A 24,768-nucleotide genomic window follows, 5' to 3' on the forward strand; every position below is an offset into this window, starting at 1 on the left:
AAGGGTTTCCAATTTCTGTAAAGTACTTATTATCCAATCCCTGATTAAACAAGTTAATTTTATATTATTTTCTTTTGTGCAGTATTCTGTTCTTATTAATCCTTAGTTTACTATTAAGATAGTGTTGTAGAACTTGGTTTCCTGCCTTCCTCCTGACAAGGTGCCCAAAATGTATTTCTTAGTACATTTCTTGACTTTTCATTTCTTATGTTAATTCTATTTGGCTACATGTTTAAGTTATTTAATTATCTCCAAAATACTTTAAAGTAAACAATATGCCAAACTTAACTAATCCTTAATCTATTTTAAATTTTCATAATTTAAACTCTACACAAGTTTATCACTTTCAGTTAGTTTTAAATCCTTATAATTATATTTCACTTTAATCTTGTCCCAAATTGCAGGAACACTCACAAGGTGATGTAGACATTCTGCAGTTTGGAAGATTTCTATAGCTGAAAAAATAATTATATTCCAAAAGAGGGGTTTGGATTATGCCAGTATATTTAAAGCAGGCCCGGCCTGAGGCTGACAGTTTATCTAGCCCCTGCAGGTTTCCTCATGAGAATAAGTCTGCTAGAGAACACCCGGACAATTCCTAGGCTTCCCCCACCCCACCCCATCGCCACTTTCAAAATTTCTATGCAGACATGATCTTATATGCCTGAGACTCTGTAAATCTCCCATTAAGAGCTGTGGGGAGTAGCACATCAAACCTGGCTTTGAAAAGGCTCTTTGTCCTATAGGAAATGCTAACGTAATTAAGTATTTGCCTGGTTCCCATCTGGATCTAGTTATATGAGCTAGCATAGGCTGGAATATGGCTGACCTCATTCTGAAATTCTAGATCTAGGACCCTTTCTCTAATAATTCTTCTGGCCTGAGTACATTCCAAATGGAGCAGTGGCTCAAGTGCAAGTCTCTTGCACTTGAGCCACTGACCACCCTCACCACCCTCCAGACCTTCCGCACAGCCCTCAAGATCTGGCTATCCCGTCAGGCCTGGGGTTAAAGATTATAATCCGTCCCCTCCCGAATGATGAATGAATGTTGCTTTTATTTTTAATTACGTATTGTTTTTATATGTCATTGTGTGTACTCCCTTCCCTATACGTTGTAAGCCGCCCTGAGTCCCCTCAGGGAAAAGGGCGGCCTATAAATAAATTTATCTATCTATCTATCTATCTAAGTCATTATGGATAAGTTTCTTCAGAATTCCATGTTGCCATGGAAGATTAAAATTGATCTGTCGGGACCAATGGAATAAATTCTGATGGGGAAAAAGTAGCATTTGAGCCTAGTGAGTATTAACAGCCGCACTGTTACTTCCATTTTTTGTTATCCAGCTTTATTTCTGAACATCAAATTGTCCACCATATTCTAGGTGCTTCATTTGGGGAAAAAAAAAACCTCTGCATATTCAGATTTAAAAGACATTTAAGTTTTCATGAGTATCCCTTCCTTCCAATCAGTCTATTGACTGGTTGACTTCGTATATTTCAAATTGAAATATACAAAAGGTTTAGATAACAAAACTAGACAAGAGATTTTTTGTAAAAATTGGAAGGATTTGCTATACAATGCACAGTCATATGGAAACAACTCTATCTGATGGCTTAGCCCACAATCATCCCAGGGTCATTTATTCCCTTTTCTTTCTCTAAAGGTGATTTCAGGGCCATATGTCATGCAAACAACCTATATAATATTTTTCTTTCAATTAATAACAATGATAGTGACTTCATCAAATAAAGTAATGTGCTATGTAAAATAATTATTCCACGATGTTACAATTCTGTATAGAAATAAAACCTTAATACATGTTTGCTCCAAAAATAAGAATTGCACAATACTGCCAATCAGATTAAGATTGATTCTGATTCTCAACATTTCAACCAGTTAAAATTTTGTTTCATTTCCATTCTGAGAAATAAACTGAGATCTCCAGATCCCTCTCAACAATAGCCAGAAAATATGCTTAGATATCTCACAAAAGCATTTGAAAGACATCCAACAGGAAGGCCTCCTCCTCCCTTCTTCTCCTTTTTTTTTTTTGTCGAAGTAAAATGAGCAACAAAGATGCCAAAAATCATCTTCATGTTATTATTTTTTGCTAAACTGCTTCAACAATTTTGAAAGCTATAAAATGAAAAACACAATGATTGGTTTCTTTAAAAAAAGAAAAAGGAAGGGGAAAGGAAGGGAATATTACTATTTTTCTGAACAATTGGAGTGGCATTAAATTTAGTAAATTACTCTACAAGTATGTAGTGTCTCAATAAATCAGTATTCAGAAAACTGAAAAATGGATATATTTTTATTCACTGTACATCTAATTTAGCAGCATCTCAACTCTCTTAAATTCTGTCTCCTCACCTTCTCTCTAAAACCTAGCCCTTCTTTCAGACTACAAAACCTGATAGTGGTAATCACTTTACAATCATGGTGGAATTTAATCAGATCATGAAAACTTAAAATCTAACCCTTTATTAAATAGCAATGCCAAATTTGGTAGCCCAGCAAAATAAATACTATTATTCACATTATTAAAAACTGCAGACTTTTAAAATTTATATATTAGGCAGCAATTGTCCAACAGTGGTTCAAGCATTTAATCTTAAATATAGATTAGTTTTTTCAATACATAAGAGGCAAAAAAGAAAAACTTACCACCACCTCCTCCAAGAAGACTTGAATTAGCTGTGGGGGAAAAAACAAAAGAAACCAAAATTATATTTCCAAATAGCTAACCTTACAGCACATTCTTTTAGAACTATAGGAAAAATAACATTTTTACCCTGTTCCCTTTCTGCCTTGATACCTTTAGGAATTCCAAAATGATGTACAAAGTAATATATTGCTTCTCTTCCAACCCAGCATGAAATGAAAGTGATCTACTAAATTCATCTTATTAAAATTGCTCCAACCATCTTTTCCCACAAAACGTGGTAGGACTTGTATTCTTAACTACATCAAAATTTGCAGGGGGAGAAATGATTAAGGATTCCAAAAATCTTATATCAGGACAGCCTCACAAATGGCAAATAATAAACATAAACATAATAAAATATATCTGATAAACTCATACATATTTTCTATTTCTATTTCATTTAAGAACTATGACCTTCATATATGCGCATGCACTCATATTTATCTTTATTACAGAAGCATATATCATGATTTCACTTGCACTTCCATATTATTGTATACCAGAGTTTTTGGTCATTTAAAATCATAATGTAATCCCTAAATGTTCATAAAAATCTCAAACTGAAAGGTTACCATTTTAAAGCATGACAATAAAGAAATATATGAAAAAACTATTGAAAACTAACCCTGTTAATAATTAATACTATGAATTAGTGTAAGTATAGTACATATAGCATAATATAAAGTTACAACAGTTGCATGTAATTTATCTACCCAATAAATCCCATTATACTTATAAGTCCCATAATACTAATAATCCCATTATTTTAAATAGTTGCATGTCAAGGACCTCAACAGAAAAAAGAAGTATAAATTTGCTGGACATATCAACATCTATTTAAAAGGTAGGCACTAGAGACCACACAGAGTTTAAGGAATGTAGCAATGTAGCAAGATATTTCTTCAGAACCACTACTATGGGGGTACCTGGTAGATTTGGTTTGTCAATAGCATTATTACCCAGAACGTATTGGAAGAAAAATACAGTACCAATTCCAAGCTAGGAGTAAAATGGAGGCAGAAAGAAAGAAAGAAAGGAAGGAAGAAAGGAAGGAAGGAAGGAAGGAAGGAAGGAAGGAAGGAAGGAAGGAAGGTGGTTTATTGATGTACAGAACCACCAACATCATGTGATTCTGGGACAGCTGACAAATGGAGTTGAGAGTGGGTGGGTTTTTGGACTTTGTATTTGAGCTTCCTGTTCCTGTGCAAGAATATGTCATTTAATATTCTAATGGCTGCTGTCAGATTCCTATGGGATCATGGTTGGCTCTATAGTTAGAAGAGGAAATGCAAACTCTAATTGTTTGTCTGAGTTAATTTGTCAACCTAATTGCTTATGTGGCCCAGTCTTATGGATTACCAAATCTGCATTTCTAAAAACTGTTTCTGCTTGGGACAGGGAGACTAGTGCTGGTTTCTGCCTCCCTTAAGACTTTTCTTCATTTTTTCCTTTAGGGAAAATATTCTATCCTGCCTTTTTGATATTCTTCAAAATATTTCATTCTGTAGGAGGGTGCATGGGTTCTACAACATATTGTATTATCATTTTCAGACCCAAGAACTCTCCTTAGATAAGGAAGAGATTCAGAAGATGCCTCCTAGAAACAGGGTATCTGCTAGGGATCAACCATGATGCCAAGCCAACAACTGTTCCCACTGTTCCAGCCTTGGTTCTAGCAGATTTTGACCCAAACAGAGTTTTTCCAACCTGCTGTCAAAAACACTGATATCTAAAGAGAAACAGTGCCAAACAGAAAGTTATAGAAGTACTTGGCTTGACAAGAATGACCTGCTGAAGAAAGCAAGGCCTAATTGGGCCCAGTGAGTTCAGATGAGTCAGAGGCCACTGGTATGAAGCAATTTAACCTTCGTAATTATGTTGGAGTAATGCCAATCCATGAAGGTCTCTGTAGATTTCTCTCCTAGAACTTCTAGCTCCCTGACTTTTCTTTGAGATTTGACTTTTTATCTTTGAACTTTATCACTTGCTGCTTCTTGACACACAATTTGACTGGTTTGTTTGCTCATGCTTATTTGAAACTGGAATAAATTTACAGTGTTGAGAATAACCAGGTGTATTTATTAAAACCTTAAACCATGTAAACGATTACACTTTGCAAAACCACAAAAAACATTCAATAATAACACAATCTCCAACTTCAGTCTTGCAACCCAATCAATGTGGTTCAAAAGGGAAAAAAAGGATGAAGTAGAAAAATGGGTTTATTAAATAAGCATTAACCTGGAAGTAAAAGCAAATCATTGTGGTACTGTTGCTAAGAAAAGTGTATGGATGCATCCATTAGAATTCAGGTTCCTGTCCCGTCCAGTCCCCGTTCCTTCCCCCCATATATATAAATGCAAGGATTCTTTCAGGTGCAAAAGAGAGAAGCAACTATCTGAAGTTGTATTTTTCTTTGACAATCTATAGAACCAGGGAATCTTGGCAGTTCCGACATATTCTTTACAGAATGTGCAAATATTAGTGCCTCTTTATATCCTGGCCAGGGATGATAGTGAAAACCAGGAAATTTTCTCCTACAGATTTTCATTAATGTCCTGATGTAAAAGATATGCCAAGGTATGCAGCTTCAAATACAATTTAGGAAAACTTAGAAGATATTTATTTTTGTGGCAAAGAAAACATAGCCCAATGCTTAATTCCAACAGTTCCAATTTATTCATCAAATATTAAATTAACATTTGGAGCAATGCAATTAAGCAAAGATAGATACAAGTGTGGTAACGTATAAAGAAAGTCCAAATTGTAATACCCGAAAGTGACAGATACGCAAATTATATACAGAATCATTCAACAGCTTTAGCAAAGCCTAGGCATGCCTTCCAAAAAGAACATGCAGTGCCAAACTGTTTATCTAAGACTATAATCCAAGCTCTCGGATATAACTGACAGGAAGTTGGACTCTCTTACAAGCAGCAAAACCAAGCCCAAACACGAGTAATAATTTGGGTTAAAACTACATTGAGCAATGTAGGATGGGGTGCGGGGGGGGAGGACCCAGAAGTATTTGTACTAATGAAGCTGAAAGGGAAAAGAAATGCTGAAAATATTAAGCTTTAAAACCACTAACAATAAGAAATAACTCAACTCCTTTAGAAAACGTCTCACAATGAATTACCAAACTTTGTTCCCCAAATTCACATGTATAATTTTGCAGGGCAATACTGCAATGGGTCAATCTAATTTTTTTTAAATGTCACCAGCTGTGAATCAAGGTTGCCCCTCCGAAATTGGGAGACTTCTTTCAACTGCCAATGCCAATGCCAATGGAACAAGATGGCAGGAAATTATTTTCACCTTCCATTCCTTTATTTTGTATAAATCAGAATAAGTCTGTACAAATCATGTTAGCAAAACTGCCCTCTTGAATCCACTCTTCAGTAACATAGAAGAACTGCAGCAGCTGGATTTGTATAGCTGCTTGGACATTGACCGAAGGATTTGTGAGCACCAGGGAAGCTAGTGAAACAATGCAAATATAAAAAAGAAGGTATTATAAGATAAATATGATATGTTTTTCACAGAACTGTTTGACATTGTTTATAAATTGTCTAAACATTTATTTTGAATGTAAAGCATAAGGGAAATAGCAGAAAAATACTTCAAGATAAATTATCAGTTTACTGTTCTGCCTCCTTCACGTTATCATCAAATGGCTTTTATCTTTTAGAAAAGAAAAAAAACATGTTACATTCCCAGCTTTGCCTTTAACCATCTACTTCCAAATGAAATGGTTCTCTATCTGATGTCAAAAATAGTTTTGGTTTTTTTAAAGGTTATATGAAATTTTAGAAGATTTCATCTCAGGAGAAATTGATACATAGTAAAGTAGGAAAGGTCCTGGTAAATAAACATTTTGTCCCTGTTTCTTCTTTGCTAGTGTATGTATCTGACTACCTCCAGCTAAAAAGAAGAAAAATCACACACTCTTTTATTTTATTTTATTTTATTTTTTAAAAAGTTTGAGTCTATTTCTCTATTTCCCCACAAAGGAGGAGAAAGAGCTGATTTCCCTGGTTCCCTGTCTTGCTACATGGTCAGAAAATGGTGCTATAGAATTTATTTCATTTTTATTACCTTTTTTCCTTTTACTTCCCAGTATGATGAATAGATTGTGAAAGTCCTGTCAATCTTATATGTTGATTACAACATTCAGTATCAAACATTTAGACCAAGGTAGAAAGTGAAGCCCAGATAAAGTGAATTCAAAGCACTTGTAGGGGTGGAGAATAGTTATGTTTACAAAAATTACTTACACACTAAAACACACACATACACACACACACACACACACAAACACACACACACTACTGTTGAGAAAAGGATTAGAATCCATACTCTATGTTTAACATTCAAAATACATGTTTCATATTTTCCCCTTGCAAACAATGTTTGATTCTTTTAACATTTTTATAAGAATCTAAAGATAGCAACAGTATACTAAATAAATACTTTTTAAAAGAATATATTTTATCACATTCAGAAAACAGGAGTGTCGACTTCAGGGAATAAAGTATGGAGGTACACAATTTTCTTGTCTCTCGTATCTAAATATAGTGACATATCACCACTTGACTAGAGAGTAAATATAGCAATTCTAACTTCCATCTCCTGTTTTATCCCTGATTAACTGTAGACTCTTAAATTCCAAATATAAAGAGCATAATGATTTATTTCCTACAGCCAGCTTCCATGTCTGAAGGAGGAGTAAGACTCAAACTTTCCCACTTTCTTACCAAGCACCTTAACCACTGCACCAAACCATTTCTGAAACTGAGAAAAACACAAAAATTAATACAATCTCAGGTTTTGGAAATTGGGTGATACATTATTTTCCCTATTATCATTAAAATGTAAAAACTAATCAGATGTGATAGATTCAGTGTTGAATACTGCATTTGGATTCAATATATACTTTATTGGATAGTTATGAATTTAGAATAACTTTATTGTCACTTTGAATGTATACTAATCGGCATACATCTCTCTCTCTCCCTCCCTCCCTCCCTCCCTCCTTCTCTCCTTCCCTCCCTCCCTGTTTATACTGTTTATAAGTGTTCACAAACAAAAAAAGAGTAAATGTTCTGCAAATATCAATAATTCATAAAGGAGAACATATAAGAAGCAGCTCCCAAATTTTCTCTAAGCTTAATTTATATTAAACACAACAATCCCAAATTTCAAATACCAGTTGAAAATTACTTTATAATGAAAGTGCTGCAGATTTTATATTTATATTTATTTGCAAGCATCCACACCATATGTTTCAAACATTTCTGACTGCACAGCATAAGCACTTATCATTAGTCAGAAAAAGTTTTGTGGGAATATAAATTTTATATGACATTTCATGATGAATATTTTTCATAATTAGGAAACAACTGGCAGTGAGATTTCCATTCTGCCCATATTTTTGGAAATGGGCTTCTCATGCCAGAAAGAGCTATCAGGTTAAGGAAAATATTATGGAGTAAAACTGTCAAAGAAAATCAAAAGAAATGTTTTCTGTTGATCAATGTTTATCCCATTTTATATGAAGTACAATTTTCTTCCATGTAGACATTTATTTGCATCCTGGATCTGTCATTTGTGACATCATATAAGCATAATCATTTTATTAGATAAATAGGAAATCTTGCCATTCAAAACCATCTTCCATATGAATTTTACCTGATGTGAAGAAGAACTAATTAATATTACCTCACAACAACAGAATGGTCAACACCTGGAATGCTCTACCTGACTCCATTGTTACATCCTTGAACCCTCACAGCTTCAAGTTTAAACAGTCTACCGTGGACCTCACCCCATTCCTAAGAGATCCGTAAAGGGGGCATGCATAAGCGCACAAGCATGCCTACCATCCCTGCCCTACTGTCCCCATTTATTTTTATTCATTTCCTTTGTTTATGTCCATGTTCAAACTTATACCTCCTATCTTGTACATGTTTAACAAACTAATAAATAAATAAATGCAGAAAATATATTATGTAATCATCCATATAATTTATTATACTGTTTTATAATATATTTGCAGCTGTTGATATAGGCCCATTTAATTGCTTACAAAATATTTAACATTCTGAATGTATTTATTGATTTTGATCTAGTTCTCAAAATCTTTATTTTAAGAGTCTTCAATTATTTGGCCCAAATGGGGAAACAACGTTTATGAATATTCCTGACTAAAAATTATTAGGAAAAACAAACAAAAATAATTTAAATGTATAAAATGGAAATAAGTTATATAATTTACTCTTGGGACCTATTCTGAAAAAGGTATTAACAAAATTCTTCTCAGTACTAGTTATTATCTTGTTTCAAAAATATGTTTAAATAAGAACTATTGTTGCAGCATAAATACTTTGAGCTTTTAAACAAAAGGCATAATTAGAAAATACATATACAAAATGAATAACAGAAAACTATTTAAGTATTTAATTGGTATTTGCCCATATCAACTTCCATCATAGCATTTTCCTATCCTTGAACTCTGCAAATTATTATTTTAAAGACATCATAATAAATCCCTTACACTTTCAAGCAACTGACAATCTTGAAAATAGATTGCAAACCTTTTTTGTTTCAAAGCAGTATTATTTAATCTCTAATTAAAGATGATTGCTTTAACCCTACTTTTTCAGCTTCCTCAAATTAAAGAGCTTAAATAAAAATGGCATGCTTTATTTACCAGGTCATTCCTCCTTCCTGATTAAGATACCAGTTGTTTTCATAATGCAAATAAAATGAGTAATTGTACAGAGTAGGAAGAAAGTAAATATTTAATAACAACTAAAAAAAGTATTACATTTAAACGAATAGGGTCAGGAGAAGAGAATATACAGTATGTAGCTCATGGTTGAATTGTGGAATTCTTTTACTCTTGTGAGCATCTTAAATCAAGATAAATAAATAAAATGCTAGGTAATTCCTAGAAGCTTAGCATTCAGACAAAATGTTTAAGTCATTTAATGTTTAAGCCTTCAAAGCACTAATTATATTATATACCAACAGTGTTCTTTTGAAGAGGGCCATTTTTTGTATTTACTGATATTATTTTAATGTTTTTATTCCATGTCTATTACTTTAAATGGTTAAAGGAGGGTATTTTATTGTTCTTAATTATTCTTGCATAAGGGGCACTCAACCAGCAATTAAAAAATATAATATACATAACATATGAAATCACAGCTTCCAGTTCTTTAGCTGGTATAAGTCTTCATTCATACTGAGTTAAGTTCTGTGATGTCATAATGTAATGGCATATTATATGTGTAAATCCAAGAAGCGTGGTCTTTTGAAATTGACAGATGTAAATGTCATGAATGGACAGATTTTCTAAGCGTTGTCCAAGATTTTCTGTCAATGACCTAGGACAGACAGATGTTGAAGTTTGATGATGTTAAAGATATTGTCACTGGATGTAAACTGTTCTGAGTAAAGCTGCCTTTTGCAACGGACTGATGGTGATTTTTGTCAATGGTTTTCTAGAGGGGCTCCAATTGTTTTGGAACTGCACCCAAGACATCTATTACCATTGGTACTACCTTGGCTTTCTTTTTATTATGATGGTTTGTTGCACAGTCAGTCAGATGTTTAGACTAAATTTGGTATTTTTGTGTACCTAGCCCAAGGACCAGATGTTGGGGTTGATGATAAGGATATCATCTCAAGGTAAAAGTACTCAATTAAAACAGCCTTTTGCCACTGACTGATGGTGATATGCTATCATATTTGATATAATATGATGAATTTGTATCCCACTTTTATTTTTACTCAAAATGATGAATATATCCAATACATCTTCCTCTTCCTATTTTCCCCACAAAAATATTACCCTGTGAGGTGAATTGGGCTAAGAGAGTGTGACAGACCCAAGGTCACCCAGCTGGCTTTATTATTATTAAATAAATATGCAAATAAATACAGACCAATAATTAAATAGGAACTGAATACAGTACCTGATAATGAGAAGTCTGATTCTAATTTTCATGAGTCATAATTAAACCCTCTCCTTCCTCCTTTTCTCTCTTGAAAATACATGACATTTTACCCAAAAATATTAAAGGGCACCTTCATCTATTTCTAATTTAATCAACAATTTTACGCACTGAAAGAAAAAAACTTCAATATCCAACAATATTGTTCAAATTAGTGTCACAAAATGTATATACAAGCAGATTTCAGTCTTACTCAGATTTCTGTGGCACCAGAATTTTCAGTTCTGCATCCTACGTAGCAGTTGGATGAATTAGACCCTGATCATATTCACTTTTGCCACTTTCTAAGCATAGTAAGCATAGATGGAGATTTAAAACTAGTCAACATCATTCTCTTGTTGATAAATATAAGAGTGGAAAAAAGTGATCTAATCTGTGTCCTGGTCCCTGATGTATCAACAGTTTCTGAGGTTCCCTTACCTACATACCCCCAGAGTAGGTAAATAAATTGCTGTCCCAGCTCTTCCATAATTTTTCAGGTGGTTATACATGCAGAAATATGCAGCAAAACTGATTAATTTTATTCCCAAACCAAAATCAGATGATCAATTCTGCATTGTGAAACATTGGGGCAAGCAAATAACCTGATATTGGATGTAATGCAACACCATTTTATTTTTATAGGATTGATTGCTTAATTTAAATATAAAAATTACTTAGCATAAAGGCAACACGGAAGTTCTGAGTTCGTACTTACAAGATTGATCTGTCGACCTCAGTTTTACTGAGGTTCCCTACTCTTATTCAAACCTTGCTTCAGTGTAAAAAATAATCACCAAGGCTCCATCACTGAAGTTACTCCAAACAACCACCCATCATTTTAATCCCTCTATACATCTGATAAAATGAACTACATCTCATGTAAACTTATGAGTTTTAATAAAATCTGTTACTTGGAAAATGTGTCAGCAGACTCTATCATTGCTAAAGCACCCTGAATATCATTGCTACTTTCCCCTTTCTAGTCATACAAGTGATCCTCAGTTTAGAACCATAATGAAGCCTGCCTATTATGGTATAAATTGTAACGGAAATAAAGCTGGTTGTCATATGACTGACCTGATTTTATTATCTTTTTTTGTGAGAAATCATTAACAAACGCCGCAGTCATTAAGGTAACCAATTGTTCACTATGGACTACTTTTGCCAAAACCCAGACTTGCAAGTTTTCAACAAAAACATTGTAAAACACAGTCACTTGACCACAGAATGCTGCATTCAACTTTAAATGCAAGCCAATTTCCAAGAACTCAAAATGTGGGGCAGGGGGCAGTTATTGGGAATTCAGAACTGGGTTGCAAGCATCCCTTGGGAGACCTGTCATAACTTCAACTTTGCATATTGAGGACTCTTTGTATACCAAAACATATAATATTGATCCTACTGCCTGTTCACTTGTTTTTGCCTACAATTCTTAGTTCTTTGTTTCTACTTGGCTTAACCAGACTCCTCTCCACATCTTTAAATCTGACATGCTATGAAAGTTCTTCTGTGTAGCCTATAAAGGAGCTTAATTGAAGGGAAGGGAAGGAAGGGAGCCAGATGAAAACAAACTATTAAACCCTAATCTAGCTGTGAGTAATTATAGGACCTTGATGGCGAACCTATGGCATGTGTGCTCTAAGTGGCATGCAGAGCCATGTTGCAGTGTCACCTGTTCCCCTTCCAGGTTTCCAGCGGCATGCATGCACGATGATCAGCTGGCCTTTGTGTGTGCAACAGTGCCGGAAATTGGAAGAGCTGGTCTTCTTTTTTCCACCATGAGCATGCATTCTGGCCAGCTGATCGTCTCATGCACATGTGCACCAGTAACAGGAAGACTAGCTGGCCACCGTGCATGCACACGTGGAAACCTGAAGTTCATTTTCTGGCATGCACATGCCCCTTGGGCAGCTCATCTTCCGGGTTGATGAGCGTGCACACACTTGCCCTTTTTGACATGGTGCCGAAAAAGTTCACCATCACTGTTATAGGAGAAGGACTGGAAGAGCCAGGAGGAGTGATGAAAAGGGGGATCAGCCTAGAATCACTACATAGTCACAAACAAAATAAGTCCACCGCTCCTTGACTGCCATTGATCCTTATTTAATTCCAACCAAGTGCTGACCATTAATTGAGAAGATTCTTGCTTTTAGAAATAAATTGGTTTCATTGGGCTCCAGGATAACTCTACACAGGACAACTTGCATTGGGATAATTCAATGCAGGATATCTCAAGAGAAGGACAACTGAATTGCAGTGGACCTTATCTTGTTTTAAGTTTGAAACTTCTCAAGTTAGAAGTCCTCAAGTCTGAGGTGAGCTACAATTCTACTTATCCTTCTCTTGAGTTATCCCACATTGAAATGTCCCGCAGTGAGTTGTCCCATGGCAAATTGGCTCCAGCAAGTTGTCTACAACGATTTGGCTGAGGCGAGACAGCTAGGACGAAACAGCCATGGTGAGATGGCTAAGGCGAGTTGGTCAAGGCAAGTTGTCCCATTCTGGTATAATTGAGCCATCATTGTAGACATTGTCTTTTGCACTTAACAGATATTTTTCTTAGCAACTGTACCACTGTTAGGTCATTTACTCCATATTACATGAAGTTTACATTAATTTTTATCTGTTTAGAATACATTTTATTTAAAAGCTAGGTATCCACAAATTATTTCTCTGTTTTTAATGTTTAATAGTTACTTAACATGTGATCTGACACTGCATTCAGGTTTAAGTGGTAGTGAATTGGTTTGAATGTGGACAGAAGAAGGCTAGGGCATAAATACTGATATACATGAAAATAAACATGATAATACAGTAAATGGAAAGCAGTCTTTTAAATAAAAATTACTTGAGTATGATTTTTTAGCAGCAATCTATTTTATTAATGTCACTTTTAAGCAATGAAATAATAAAAGTTTGAAAATCAAATACCGAATACACTTACCCAATCTTTGATCTCTCTGACTCCTATAAAATACATAGTTTTAGACTATATGTCACTACTTTCTCTTTTAAAATATGGAGACATAAATATCTTTAAGAGTATTTATATACCTATTATTCTTCTGTTCTTATTCAAGAATAGACACGTGTTGGATTTTCAATTCGTCATTAACCAAATATACAGAATTGGAAGTTACAGCTCTTTCTTATGCAGATCATAATCCAATAATTGTAAGAAGAATCTCAAAAATGAAAAGGTGGAGACTGAATAGTCTATTACTATTGCAAGAAGATATTAATCAAAGTGTCAACATGAATTAAATAGCTTCTTCCAAACCAATTTAACTCCTGACATCTTTTTATCTACAGTAAGGGATTTTGCTAAAGCATTTTGAGACTATTTATCTCTTTGGCATGAAATAGAAAGAAACAAAAACGTAAGGATGTACTGATGAATGAATTAAAGAAACTAAAATTAAGACATAAACAGAACCTGAAAAAAAAATCAAAGTTATTAATAATCAGTTGGGCCTAATGAAAGTAAATGAAACTTATAAGGAGGTAATCTTGCTGAACAAAAATATTTTGAAGAAGTAATAAACCAGGCAAAATTTTGGTATATACTATGAAAAGAAGAGGAGAAGAGAATTATTGCTGGGACGGAAAACAGTATGTTTCAATGAGAAGATGATTAAACAATCTGTTTAAATATTATTCTCAATTATACAGTACATAGACACCAAATGTGGAAAAGATCGAACAATACTTAAATTTAACACAAACAATGAAATATACATATTGACAAAAGGAAGCTTTTTAAAAATTCCAATCCCAAAAGATGAAATGAGAGAAGCAATACAGGGACTAAAATTGAAGAAATCACTAAGACTATGCCCAGAAGTTTTTACTTCTTTGACTTATAAAGAGGCAATTAACAACTCACTCAGAGTCATATAGACTTAACTATTTTATGTAGGTTACTAGTATTTTACAGCAAAATTGAATCTTTATAATTGATCCAATACATCCTAATTAGACTGAGTTTGTCCCAAAGTGATACATGAGGAATAATATCAGGTATATTTTTAATGTTATTGAGTATATAAATCAAGCAAACATAACAAGAAAGCTATTGTGATTTTTCTAGATATAGAGAAAGCTTTTGATAACTTAGAATGGACTTTCATACTCACAACTCTAAAGATGAGCTGTGATTTCAATTTGGATATAAAGCACTTATTTAAAATGAACTAAGTAACAATAAACAGATTTTTTTTGTCCCCAAGACTGCCTCTTTTCTTCTTTCCTTATATAAGGAAATAAATATAATTTTAGGATTTAAACTGCAAAGCTAGAACTAAAATAAATGATATTTGGTCCTATTGTACTTATAGTTACTCATGCAAGGCATTCTTTGAAATTGATAATGGAACAGGAATATCGGGCGACATCAAATTTTATTATTAAACAGTATTATTTAGATCACATTATAAAGGATATCATTTTATTGCTTCTATTTAGGTAGTGGAACCATTAGAATTAAATGCTTTTGGCTTCATACAAATATAAATGCAAAATGTACAGGCAATAATAAGCAGCATATTAAAATATGGGAAAATCATAGAATCAGCAGATTTATCACCCCTTGCTTAATAAAATAAATATTTCCTTTCATGAAGTGGGATGTACAAAAATCTTTGATCACTGGAGAAATAATAATTTATGTATGCTGCAAGACTTCATTCTAAACAAAAGAAGGATGAAATCTTTTGAAATTCTTGGGATCAGAATCATCTTATTGCTTCTAATAACTTATTTTAAAAAGAATGACAAATAGCAAGGCAGAATTCTGAAAGGATTGGTCAAATAAGAAGAACATGTAAAATCAACCTCACAACCTCAGAATATTGTGATTAAACAAGAACATTTCCATAAGTATTTTAATTCAAGGCGACCCTAAACCTCTTTGTATATGTACCATTTATATATCTACCATGAGTTTACCAAATATAATTTTCAGTATCAAACAAAAAATAACTCCATATTTGAAAAACAAATTTAACACACATTTTAAATCAATTTGGAAAACATTTATGAATTGTAATTCTGCCTATTAATTTATACCACATATAAAGCTTAGCTTTCTTTTAATATGAGGCTTCAATATACAAGTTTTTGTTCAAATTGTTAAATAAAGATAAAATCTTTAAATTTCATTTGAATTATTGTTAATAGTTTCTTCTAGCTCATGAATCATATTATACTACTCCCTTGACTTACTTATTGAAAACTGATATGATCTTAATAATTTTGAAATCTCAAATTATTCAACTTTAATATACAGCAGATTTTTCTATTTTTTCCATTTTTCTCTTAGTTGTGTTCTTAAATATCTACTAGTTTTTAAAGTAATTAGATGCTAACATAGTACATATGGAATCTATCTTACATAAGGAAATAGGAAGTCAGAAAGCATACAGCTTATTAATTTTATCTCCATTCTAAGTAACTCTCAAACATTGTGCATAGGACTTCACTCAAGGATAGCATAAAGCTATACGTAGTTTGACCCAACAAAAGCAGATTGTAAAGACTTCATGGAGGTATAGCCTTGTGGCCATTTTCCCCTTGCATCCAGCAAAGTTAAATTCAGTATGAATTAGTCATGACCAAGCATACATATTGACCTGAATTGTTGTATAATCACTTGGCCTTACATTGTGAACATCCAATGAATTAAGTACACATCAAGAATTATCTAGATATCTGAAACTATTATTTGGATCAATACATTACAATCTAAAATTGTAAATACTATTTTTGTAAATACTAATAGTTGCTTTCGTATTTGGGTTTCTCCACATTTACTAGAGAGTAACATAAATAAAGAAAATAGAGGGGGGGAAATATGTAGCAGCAGTGAGAAGAAAGGGGAATACTCCAATGGGTTTATAGCTTCACTCATTTCCTCCAGACCCAAAATGAAATCACAAGAAGCCTCTGAATATTTTATAGAAATGAAAAACTGTGACTTTGGCTTGGTTATGCAGAAGAGAAAGAGAAATCTATAAATGAGACAACAGAGAAAGTGTTATCAGTTCCAAGTAAATGCAACATGCTACCAAAGGAATCACCATGGATGTATTATTAAAGCAGTTACGGTGTAGCTTCTGGATGATATGCCTGGCTTACTGATGCTCATTTTATTTTTAAAAAATTTTGTGATTGCCAAACTATGTTATATTTTTGGTTTGGTTTTGGTTTTATTGGACTTATATGCCGCCCTTCTCCCAAAGGACTCAGGGCGGCGTACAACATAAAAACACATATGACAAAAGTTTTAAAAGATTAAATAGGAAATCCAATAACTTTCAATTGACAATTTAAATCAATTTTAGGATTAAATTAAAATTAACAATTTAAAATTAATAATTTAATTTATTCTATTCAGGCCAGACCGTCTTTTTAACTTTTGCTATATCAAGACTTTGCTTGTATTTTAAAGCAAGGCTTTAAGTTAAGGAGAGAGAAAAATGTTATTGCAGGCTTCAAGATTTAAGTGGCACGATACCCATTAAGGCCTGGTGAAAAATGGATGGCTGTAAAACAATAAATCCAAGGATTAAGATTATCTAGAGGTATCATTTGTTATATATACAATACGTGCACTGAATATGAAAACGTCTGTTCTGGAATCACCTGAAAATGGCTACAGTAAGAGCTGTGAACTTAGATTATGCATTAGGCATGGATTCATCAAACTATCCACTACCTATAGTAAATACTGTTCAATTGATTAATTGTGGAGATTTCTATAAATGATTGGTTTGTTTTCAAAGTTTTAAAAATTTCTCACCCCATCACACTTTAACATGGAAATTTTCAAAATGTAGCAGGGCAAGAATTTTCATTACCAGCAAGAACTTCCAGTGACTAGTTATTCTATTTCCCAAACAATGCTCTCTAATAGGGCAGCCTGTGAAGTTATAATGCTTTTTTTTTTTTGACATTTGTTGGTATAAGAGACAAGCTATATCAGTCTTCCTTTAAATATTTATTTATTTATTTATTTAAAAGATTTGTATGGCCACCCACCTGAAAATATAACTCAGGTGGATCACAAAAACAATAAAATCCAGAATATAAAAATAATAAAACATAAAACCATAAAATCAAAATAAAACCCAGCACCTCAATCATCCGCTTGGGATGATCCTCAACCAATTCTTGACATCCTCACTCTACCCTGAAGCCAAGGTAAGATGTCAAGTCTTGAAAACTTTGGAAGAGTACAGGGAAGGGATACCAAATCACTGGGGTAGGGGGATGTTCCATAAGGTAGGGGGATGTTCCATAAGGTAGGGGCAGCCACAGAAAGGCACACTTTCAAGGACCCACTAGATGACAACATTTTAGGGTAGGGACTTAGAACAGCGGTCATCAAATGGTGGGTGGTCCATGGACCACTGGTGGTATGTGAGAAAATTTTGGTAGTCCACAGAAAAATTATTAACATTTTTATATTGCATTAAATACTATTTATCTTTTTAAAAAAATCATATTAGTGGTTTGCTGGATTTAAAATTATCAATTTAGTAGTCCCTGAGGTCTGAAAGGTTGGTGACCCCTGACTTAGAACATGTTTAATCTATCTGACCTGATAGGATGAGCAGATCCCTCAAATAACCTGGTCTCATTGCATAAAAACCAGCACTTTGAATTGAACCCAAAAAGAAACTAGGAGCCAGCACAGCTTTCAAAGCAGTGGTTTTACGTGGTATCTTGAAGAAATAAGAATTTTATCCACAAAAGTATGAAGCATTGTCAACTTTTCTGACATAACCGTTTGTAAAATAAATATTTTAAATAAATAAATATTCTATAATGTGACCAATAAGGGAAATGAGGAGGAAGAGGAGGAAAATGAAATCAGATTTAGAACCTTCAAAATTTTACAGTCATCTATATTTTGCAGCACTTTTAATTGCTACTTTGCTTATTATTGATCATAAACGCCTAGGAGAAGGTAAAGACGCTGGAGTTGAACCCTATTGTTGTTCCATATACAGTAATGTGTCAAAATTCAATTCAATTTACATTTCTAACTTCTATGCATTTTTAAAAGCAATGGAACAAGACCTCAATCAATCAACATGCAGAGAAAAAACTAATCACAAATAAATTGGTTGCAAGATACTTCAGCATCTATACAGTACACAAATGACGCTCTGAAAGAGATGAGTATTATCTGAAATCTGTCAGTTCTTAAATTAATGTTCTGAAGGGTTCTGAAGACAAAGTATATACTGAAGGCTTAACCACACTTCTCACCACTATGTAGATCAGATTTTAAGAACCTGAACTTGATTGTTTTGAGCTGCAACGCTAAAGTACCTTTCATGTAACATAGAACTACAATAAACTGCTCTTGCAAAATATGTTCATCAATCATTTATCACGTGAAGATCTTTGCCTGTAGTAACTGTTTCCACTGTAATTTTGCTCTTGTTGTGAAATTCCCAATTAAAGGAACAAGGGCCCCTTGGGTTTTTCCTTCCATTAGAGTTCATGGAACAATTGGGAGAAATTAAAATCGTCCCTGTTGGGGAGAATTTCTGTGATAAAAATGAATATTCTGCCATGAATGATGTTTGCATTTTAGACAATGCCTGTTTGATAACAAATATCCAAATTTATATTGCAAGGGAAAAGCAAGTTAAAAATACAGCATTACAAAGAAAAGAGGAGGGTTGGATTTACTGGATTTCAAGTTGTATTTTGCTACTTATGTTTGATCTAGATGAAATAATGGATATTGCTGAGAAGCAACAGATTTTTTTCAGTTAAAAGCTCACAAACTAAGGTTTGGGTGGCATGGATATTTATGGTAAAATAAAGTTAAGTTAATATGGACTTCAAACATCATTTTATTAGAAATGCCATATTGAGAATATGGAATAGATATATAAACCCAGGCTTTGTCTGGAAACACCTAATCTTTCATATTTCTAGTTATTTGAAATATTCAAAATGAATAAAACAACCCATATTTAGGAGCAACATAAGTCAGATTTTGAGATATAATTGTGTACTGAGAATGAACATGTAATTGCTAAAATGTACAAACTTTTGTTGAAATTTGAAACTGAAGAAGAACGGGTTAAAGAATGTATGATAAAATGGATAAAAATTTTGGTTATACATACAGATGGATCAATGGGAAAATAAATGGTTAAAAGGGTTGAAATTTACACCATGTTGTAATCTATAAAATGATGTGTCATTAATACATGACACAAAATAAATTATCTTGACAGTTTAAAGACACTTCAAAGGTATTTTGGAAATATGAACATGAAAAGAGATTTTATCATGCTTGATGAAGATGTAAAAAGACTAAGAATTTTTGGATTCAAATACATACTATGATACAGAAAATTTTAAAGTTCAATATTCAAGTGAAGCTCGAACTTTAAGGATTAATAAATAAACAGAAAAAGCCATGAAATATTATTTTAATATTTCAGTAAGATTATGATATGTGCAGAGATTCTTCTGATAAATTGACTTGTTTGGCTACAGAAAAGACATTATCTATATTTATTGGTGACTGGAAGCCTCATAAGGACTTTTTGCGTAAAAATTTTAAAAAATGAATTTGTGAGTTATGATTTGGATGATTAGACAGGATAGATTATAGAAAGAAGAGTAAAGTGATGCAACTTTAGGAAGAGAGGTTAAGATATATTTGTACTTATAACTGCTATGTTAGAATACCAAAAGTCACTTCTTTATATCTTCTTTCTTTTCCCCTTTTCTTCACTTTTTGCCTTTTTAATTTCTTTTTTCTTCCTTATTTTAGTTTTTATCTTTATATTTATAAGATTTTATGGAAAAGTACCAACCCTTGCCTTGGGTAAAGAAAATCTAATTAATCCATCCTGTTTTCATTATTGTACCAGAGTGTTATTCTTCTTCCAGTCTTCTGCCAGTCAAACACAGTAGTGTGATAGGTTTCAACCTCTTTAAATGCTTATTTGTGGGTGGGGCTGATATGAGAAAAACTGATCCCCAGGTGCCCCAGTAGAAAAATGCTTGTCAATTATTCTAATTACTGCTTCTCCGTTCCATCCAAAGTCTTTTGGCCGACATCTGTTTTAAAACAGTTCATCAGAGAATGTTGCCTTTGAATCCCTCCTCTCTCATCCTCATCAATGTTCCAAATCCCAACCTCCAAAGTTTCAGGGCTATTACATTTGTCTTGGCAGAAACATCCAGCTGGACTTGCATGTAGATTTCATAAATATGCAGGAGATGCTATATGTAGAAACCATAGAATTAAAAACAGTCCTGGCTAACCAGTGAGTTTCACTTATCTGAAAATGTGAAGTGCAGCACCAAATACTAGATTTAATCCTGAAATCAGTCCTTGGATGTGAGATTAACAATAAAACTTCATCTCTTCCCTTGCCCATACTGCTATCTTTGCAACAATAAATCTTGTCCTTATTGTTTGCAGGGATATCCTGCTCCAGTCATCTACACCGAGAAGATGTAACGTACAAGTTATTTGTTTGGTTTCTGAACTTTAAAAATATAAAGCAATATATCCTTGTTTTTAGCCCAAGAAGATTGGGTGGGTGACAGAACCTAATACACCTAGTGAAGAATTGGTATATCCACATTTTATTTTTTGAAAGAAATGAAATGAAGCGCTTTCCCTTCCTATCAGGGAAAGTGAGAGAACAGCAACTGCTCCCTGCTATGTTCCATTTGCTTTGATTTGAATGGCAAAGCAGACAGGAATTTAACTAGAGTACTAGAAGTGGAAAAGCCAAACTATGGAGATACATAATAGGCTGGAAAGAACAAGGTGAGGAAAAGATAGCCAGCTTTGAATTCTAAGAACTTGCTTTGAATGAAATATCTTTGCTACAAAGGAGAGCAGACAAGAAAATTTATCTTTGCTGCGAAGTTCACACTTGCTGGCCCTCTGTGTATTTGCATTTCAGTGGCATGCATTTTTGCTTGAACAGTGCTAACTTAATTTACTTGCTGTAATCCTAGAGAACTGTCACAGGAAGCTTAGGGTGCTTAGGAAAAGAGTGCAAATTGGGTTATAAACAGAATATTTTCAGGCTGCAATCCTATGCTCACTTACTTGAGAATAAATCTTACTAAAGCCTAAATGCATTGCTGTATTTATGTGAAAGAAAGATTAGTGTCTTTTCCATTAAATAAATGAACTTTAAAATGAGAGGCTAGAGGAGAGAATACAGTGAGTGAGGCAGATGAGTTTTTTTCCTATCTAATATTTCCTTGTAGAGAGGTTACCTTAAATTCAGAGTTGTCTTTTTTTTTGGTAAATAATAGAACTTCCAAACCATGTTTCAAGAAGTATTGAAAAAGTGAAATTTACACAATTCATAATTTATCTCAAAAGGTAACAAACTAAATTACAGTATTTGTGTAACTCAGAAAAAAGGTGATAGAAAATGAAACTTTCTCATATCAAATAGATACCTACATATCATTTCAGATTTTCACCATGCTGAATTGCTATCAGCAGTAATCAGGAAATTGCACATGGATTAGGTTACCTTTTGTTTGTTATGTGACTTGCTCTGCTCTTGCCTCAATATAAATCTTCTAGGTACCCATCAACTTCTCTAGTACAAGGGAAACACTAGTTGCTAGTTAAACATTAAACACCTCTATGAAATTAAATGTCCTCTACTAATCTATAAAACATATCCAGCCATATAGCTCATCTCAATAGAAATCTTTGTCTAGATATTTTGAAAGATACTGCTTTCTCAAACAAGGGAATCTTGAATTATGCAACTATTAATGCACACATTTGGAGCTTTGAAAGTTTTAAAGTTCTATCATGGGTCAATATTCCTTTCTCTTTTTTTCTTTTCAATTTCATACAAAGATTAGTAGAAATTGTTTCCCATGTTTTCACCACAGCCATATAAAATTTGGTTACTGCGTTTGTAGTGGCATGGTTAGAATTCGAAAGAAGAAGAAAAATGAATGCAATATATTTCTGTCCCTCCTGGGAGCTGTTACAGCAGGGTAGGATGTAGCCTTTACACAGATCCTTGTAAAAATTACAGTGAAGCAATCCATATTGAATATTTTCTATTTTCCTGGGGTCACATTGGCAGTTGTAATGAAATTTTGGTGAATCTGCTCTGTAATAAACCAAATGGGAGGTCATTGTACCTAGCTGTAAAGAACTCTTTCCATGGGAAGTGCAACATGCATAAATAGCTTGCAGATAGTCAAGATGGTGTCCTAACCTCAGTTTGATATTCAGTATTATTCAACTTTGAAGTAGTGTCTTTTTTGCCTGGTAAAAATTGGATGAGAAAACCAAATCCACAAAGCACCTCAGTCTGTATTCACTGCTTAATATTTATAGTGAGAGGATGGTTATCCTTCACAATTAGCAGGACTGGACTATATAAGGAAAAAAAATATTTTCAAGCAATGTTGGGCAATTATTATGACAAAAAAGGTAAATATAACTTCTCAACTAGATATAAAAGAGCCATCTCAATGTACTCTGATACAGCTGTTCACATTGCACTTTCCAGTTACAAGAACAGAATTACAGCAATTAAAAGCTTGTATGAAGTTAACATCTGTTGAAGTATCAGGTCAAAATAAGTTGCCTTCCTTTCTTAGTCACGGAGCCATGGCACTACAAGTGCACAAACAATTTACACATTGTTTACTACAGCATTTGGTATTTTATAAGCAAATTATAGCAAACTAAACTTAAAATTCCTTTAAAAGTGCTAAAGAAATTGAGATTAAAACTTTTTAGAATGCCTTAGGAAAAAATCTGTCTGCATGTAATTTTTACATAAAAGTTTAGAGATCAACTGAGGCATGAAGAGAAAAGTTTCCCACATCCTCCCTCAAAGCATGCAAAAATGTTTCTGCAATTAAATATTGTAAAGTAACTGGCAGGACCAAGAGGAGCCCAGTAAATCCTTCATTCTGGCAACATGCCCACGAAATAACTGTGAATGGTAAATGGTAAAACTAAAAACTGACTATTCTGATACTCCATCTTCCAGTTATCAAGTTTTATTTTATGATTAATATGTGTAAATGAGATGCAGTAATGTAAAAAAGTAAAAACAAATAATTTACAAGGAACTGTTTATAATTTCATATTCAATTTTCCTATATAATAAAATATATTACCTCAAGGAAGAAATGAAGGGCAAAACAAAGGGCAATTAAAACAATTGTCTTGATGTTGCAGAGGGTAGGGGAGATCAACAATTTATCTTTGACGCCTTCTGAATACTTGCAAATTGCTTTCTCTCCCCTTCTTTAATCTTTTCAGGGCTAAATAATTACAGACTAAGATTTGCATTCTAGTTCCAGCAATTGCTGGAGTTTTATATTTTAGAAGGGAAAACATAAAGGTCACATTTGTTGATTTTAGTTCCAGACAAGGTGATTTAACATCTTCTGAGGAGAAATGGAAGAATTCAGACCTACATGTATGAAGGTATAAAATCTGAAGCAATTAATACAGACACAGTACATAAAAATATGGCCTATTAAAGATTATATATGATCTATTAAAGATTACATATTTTACATCTAAAAAGATTTGTTGCTCGACCTAGAAAAATAATGATTAAAAAAAACCTGGGTTAAGATGAAAAAAGAACAAAAACCAAATACTGATCATTTTTCTAAAATTGATTCCAAAATTTTGGACTGAGGGACAACTGTCATCTGGCTGGCTGACAGCCAGGCTGTTTATTTATAGTGGAACCATTGGGATTTAGATGAACTTAAATGGTGCTTGGTATAAAGACAACTTGCTTTCCAGAGGCACTCAATTGTTGGTTCCTTATAGACACTACTAGAGAACTGGAGACAGGCAAAGATAGTTGAATTATAGAGCTGGCTATTCTTATTCTCTCCTTGTCTAAGTTTTTTTTTTAACATTTGCCTTTTGATATATTCTTATATTTTTATATTGATCATTTCATATACAGTGTATATATACAGTGTGTGTACACACGTACCCACTGAAAAGAAGAGACAGACATTGCAACCTCTGGAACTTAAAAT

At 33.4% G+C, this 24,768-nt stretch overlaps 1 protein-coding gene across 1 annotated transcript in view; it reads right to left on the bottom strand.

Moving 5' to 3' along the window:
* Positions 1 to 24,768, bottom strand: part of MACROD2 (mono-ADP ribosylhydrolase 2) — a 1,059,851-nt gene that overhangs the window by 907,824 nt on the left and 127,259 nt on the right. The window contains exon 4 of the mRNA XM_087716844.1: positions 2,671 to 2,700. Within this exon, the coding sequence (XP_087572970.1) occupies positions 2,671 to 2,700 (30 nt within the window). The remainder of the gene's footprint in view (positions 1 to 2,670; positions 2,701 to 24,768) is intronic.

This window comes from Thamnophis sirtalis, unplaced genomic scaffold, assembly GCF_051295495.1.
Source record: "Thamnophis sirtalis isolate CommonGarterSnake01/CBP01778 unplaced genomic scaffold, rThaSir2_p1.2 scaffold_5, whole genome shotgun sequence".
NCBI lineage: Eukaryota > Metazoa > Chordata > Lepidosauria > Squamata > Natricidae > Thamnophis > Thamnophis sirtalis.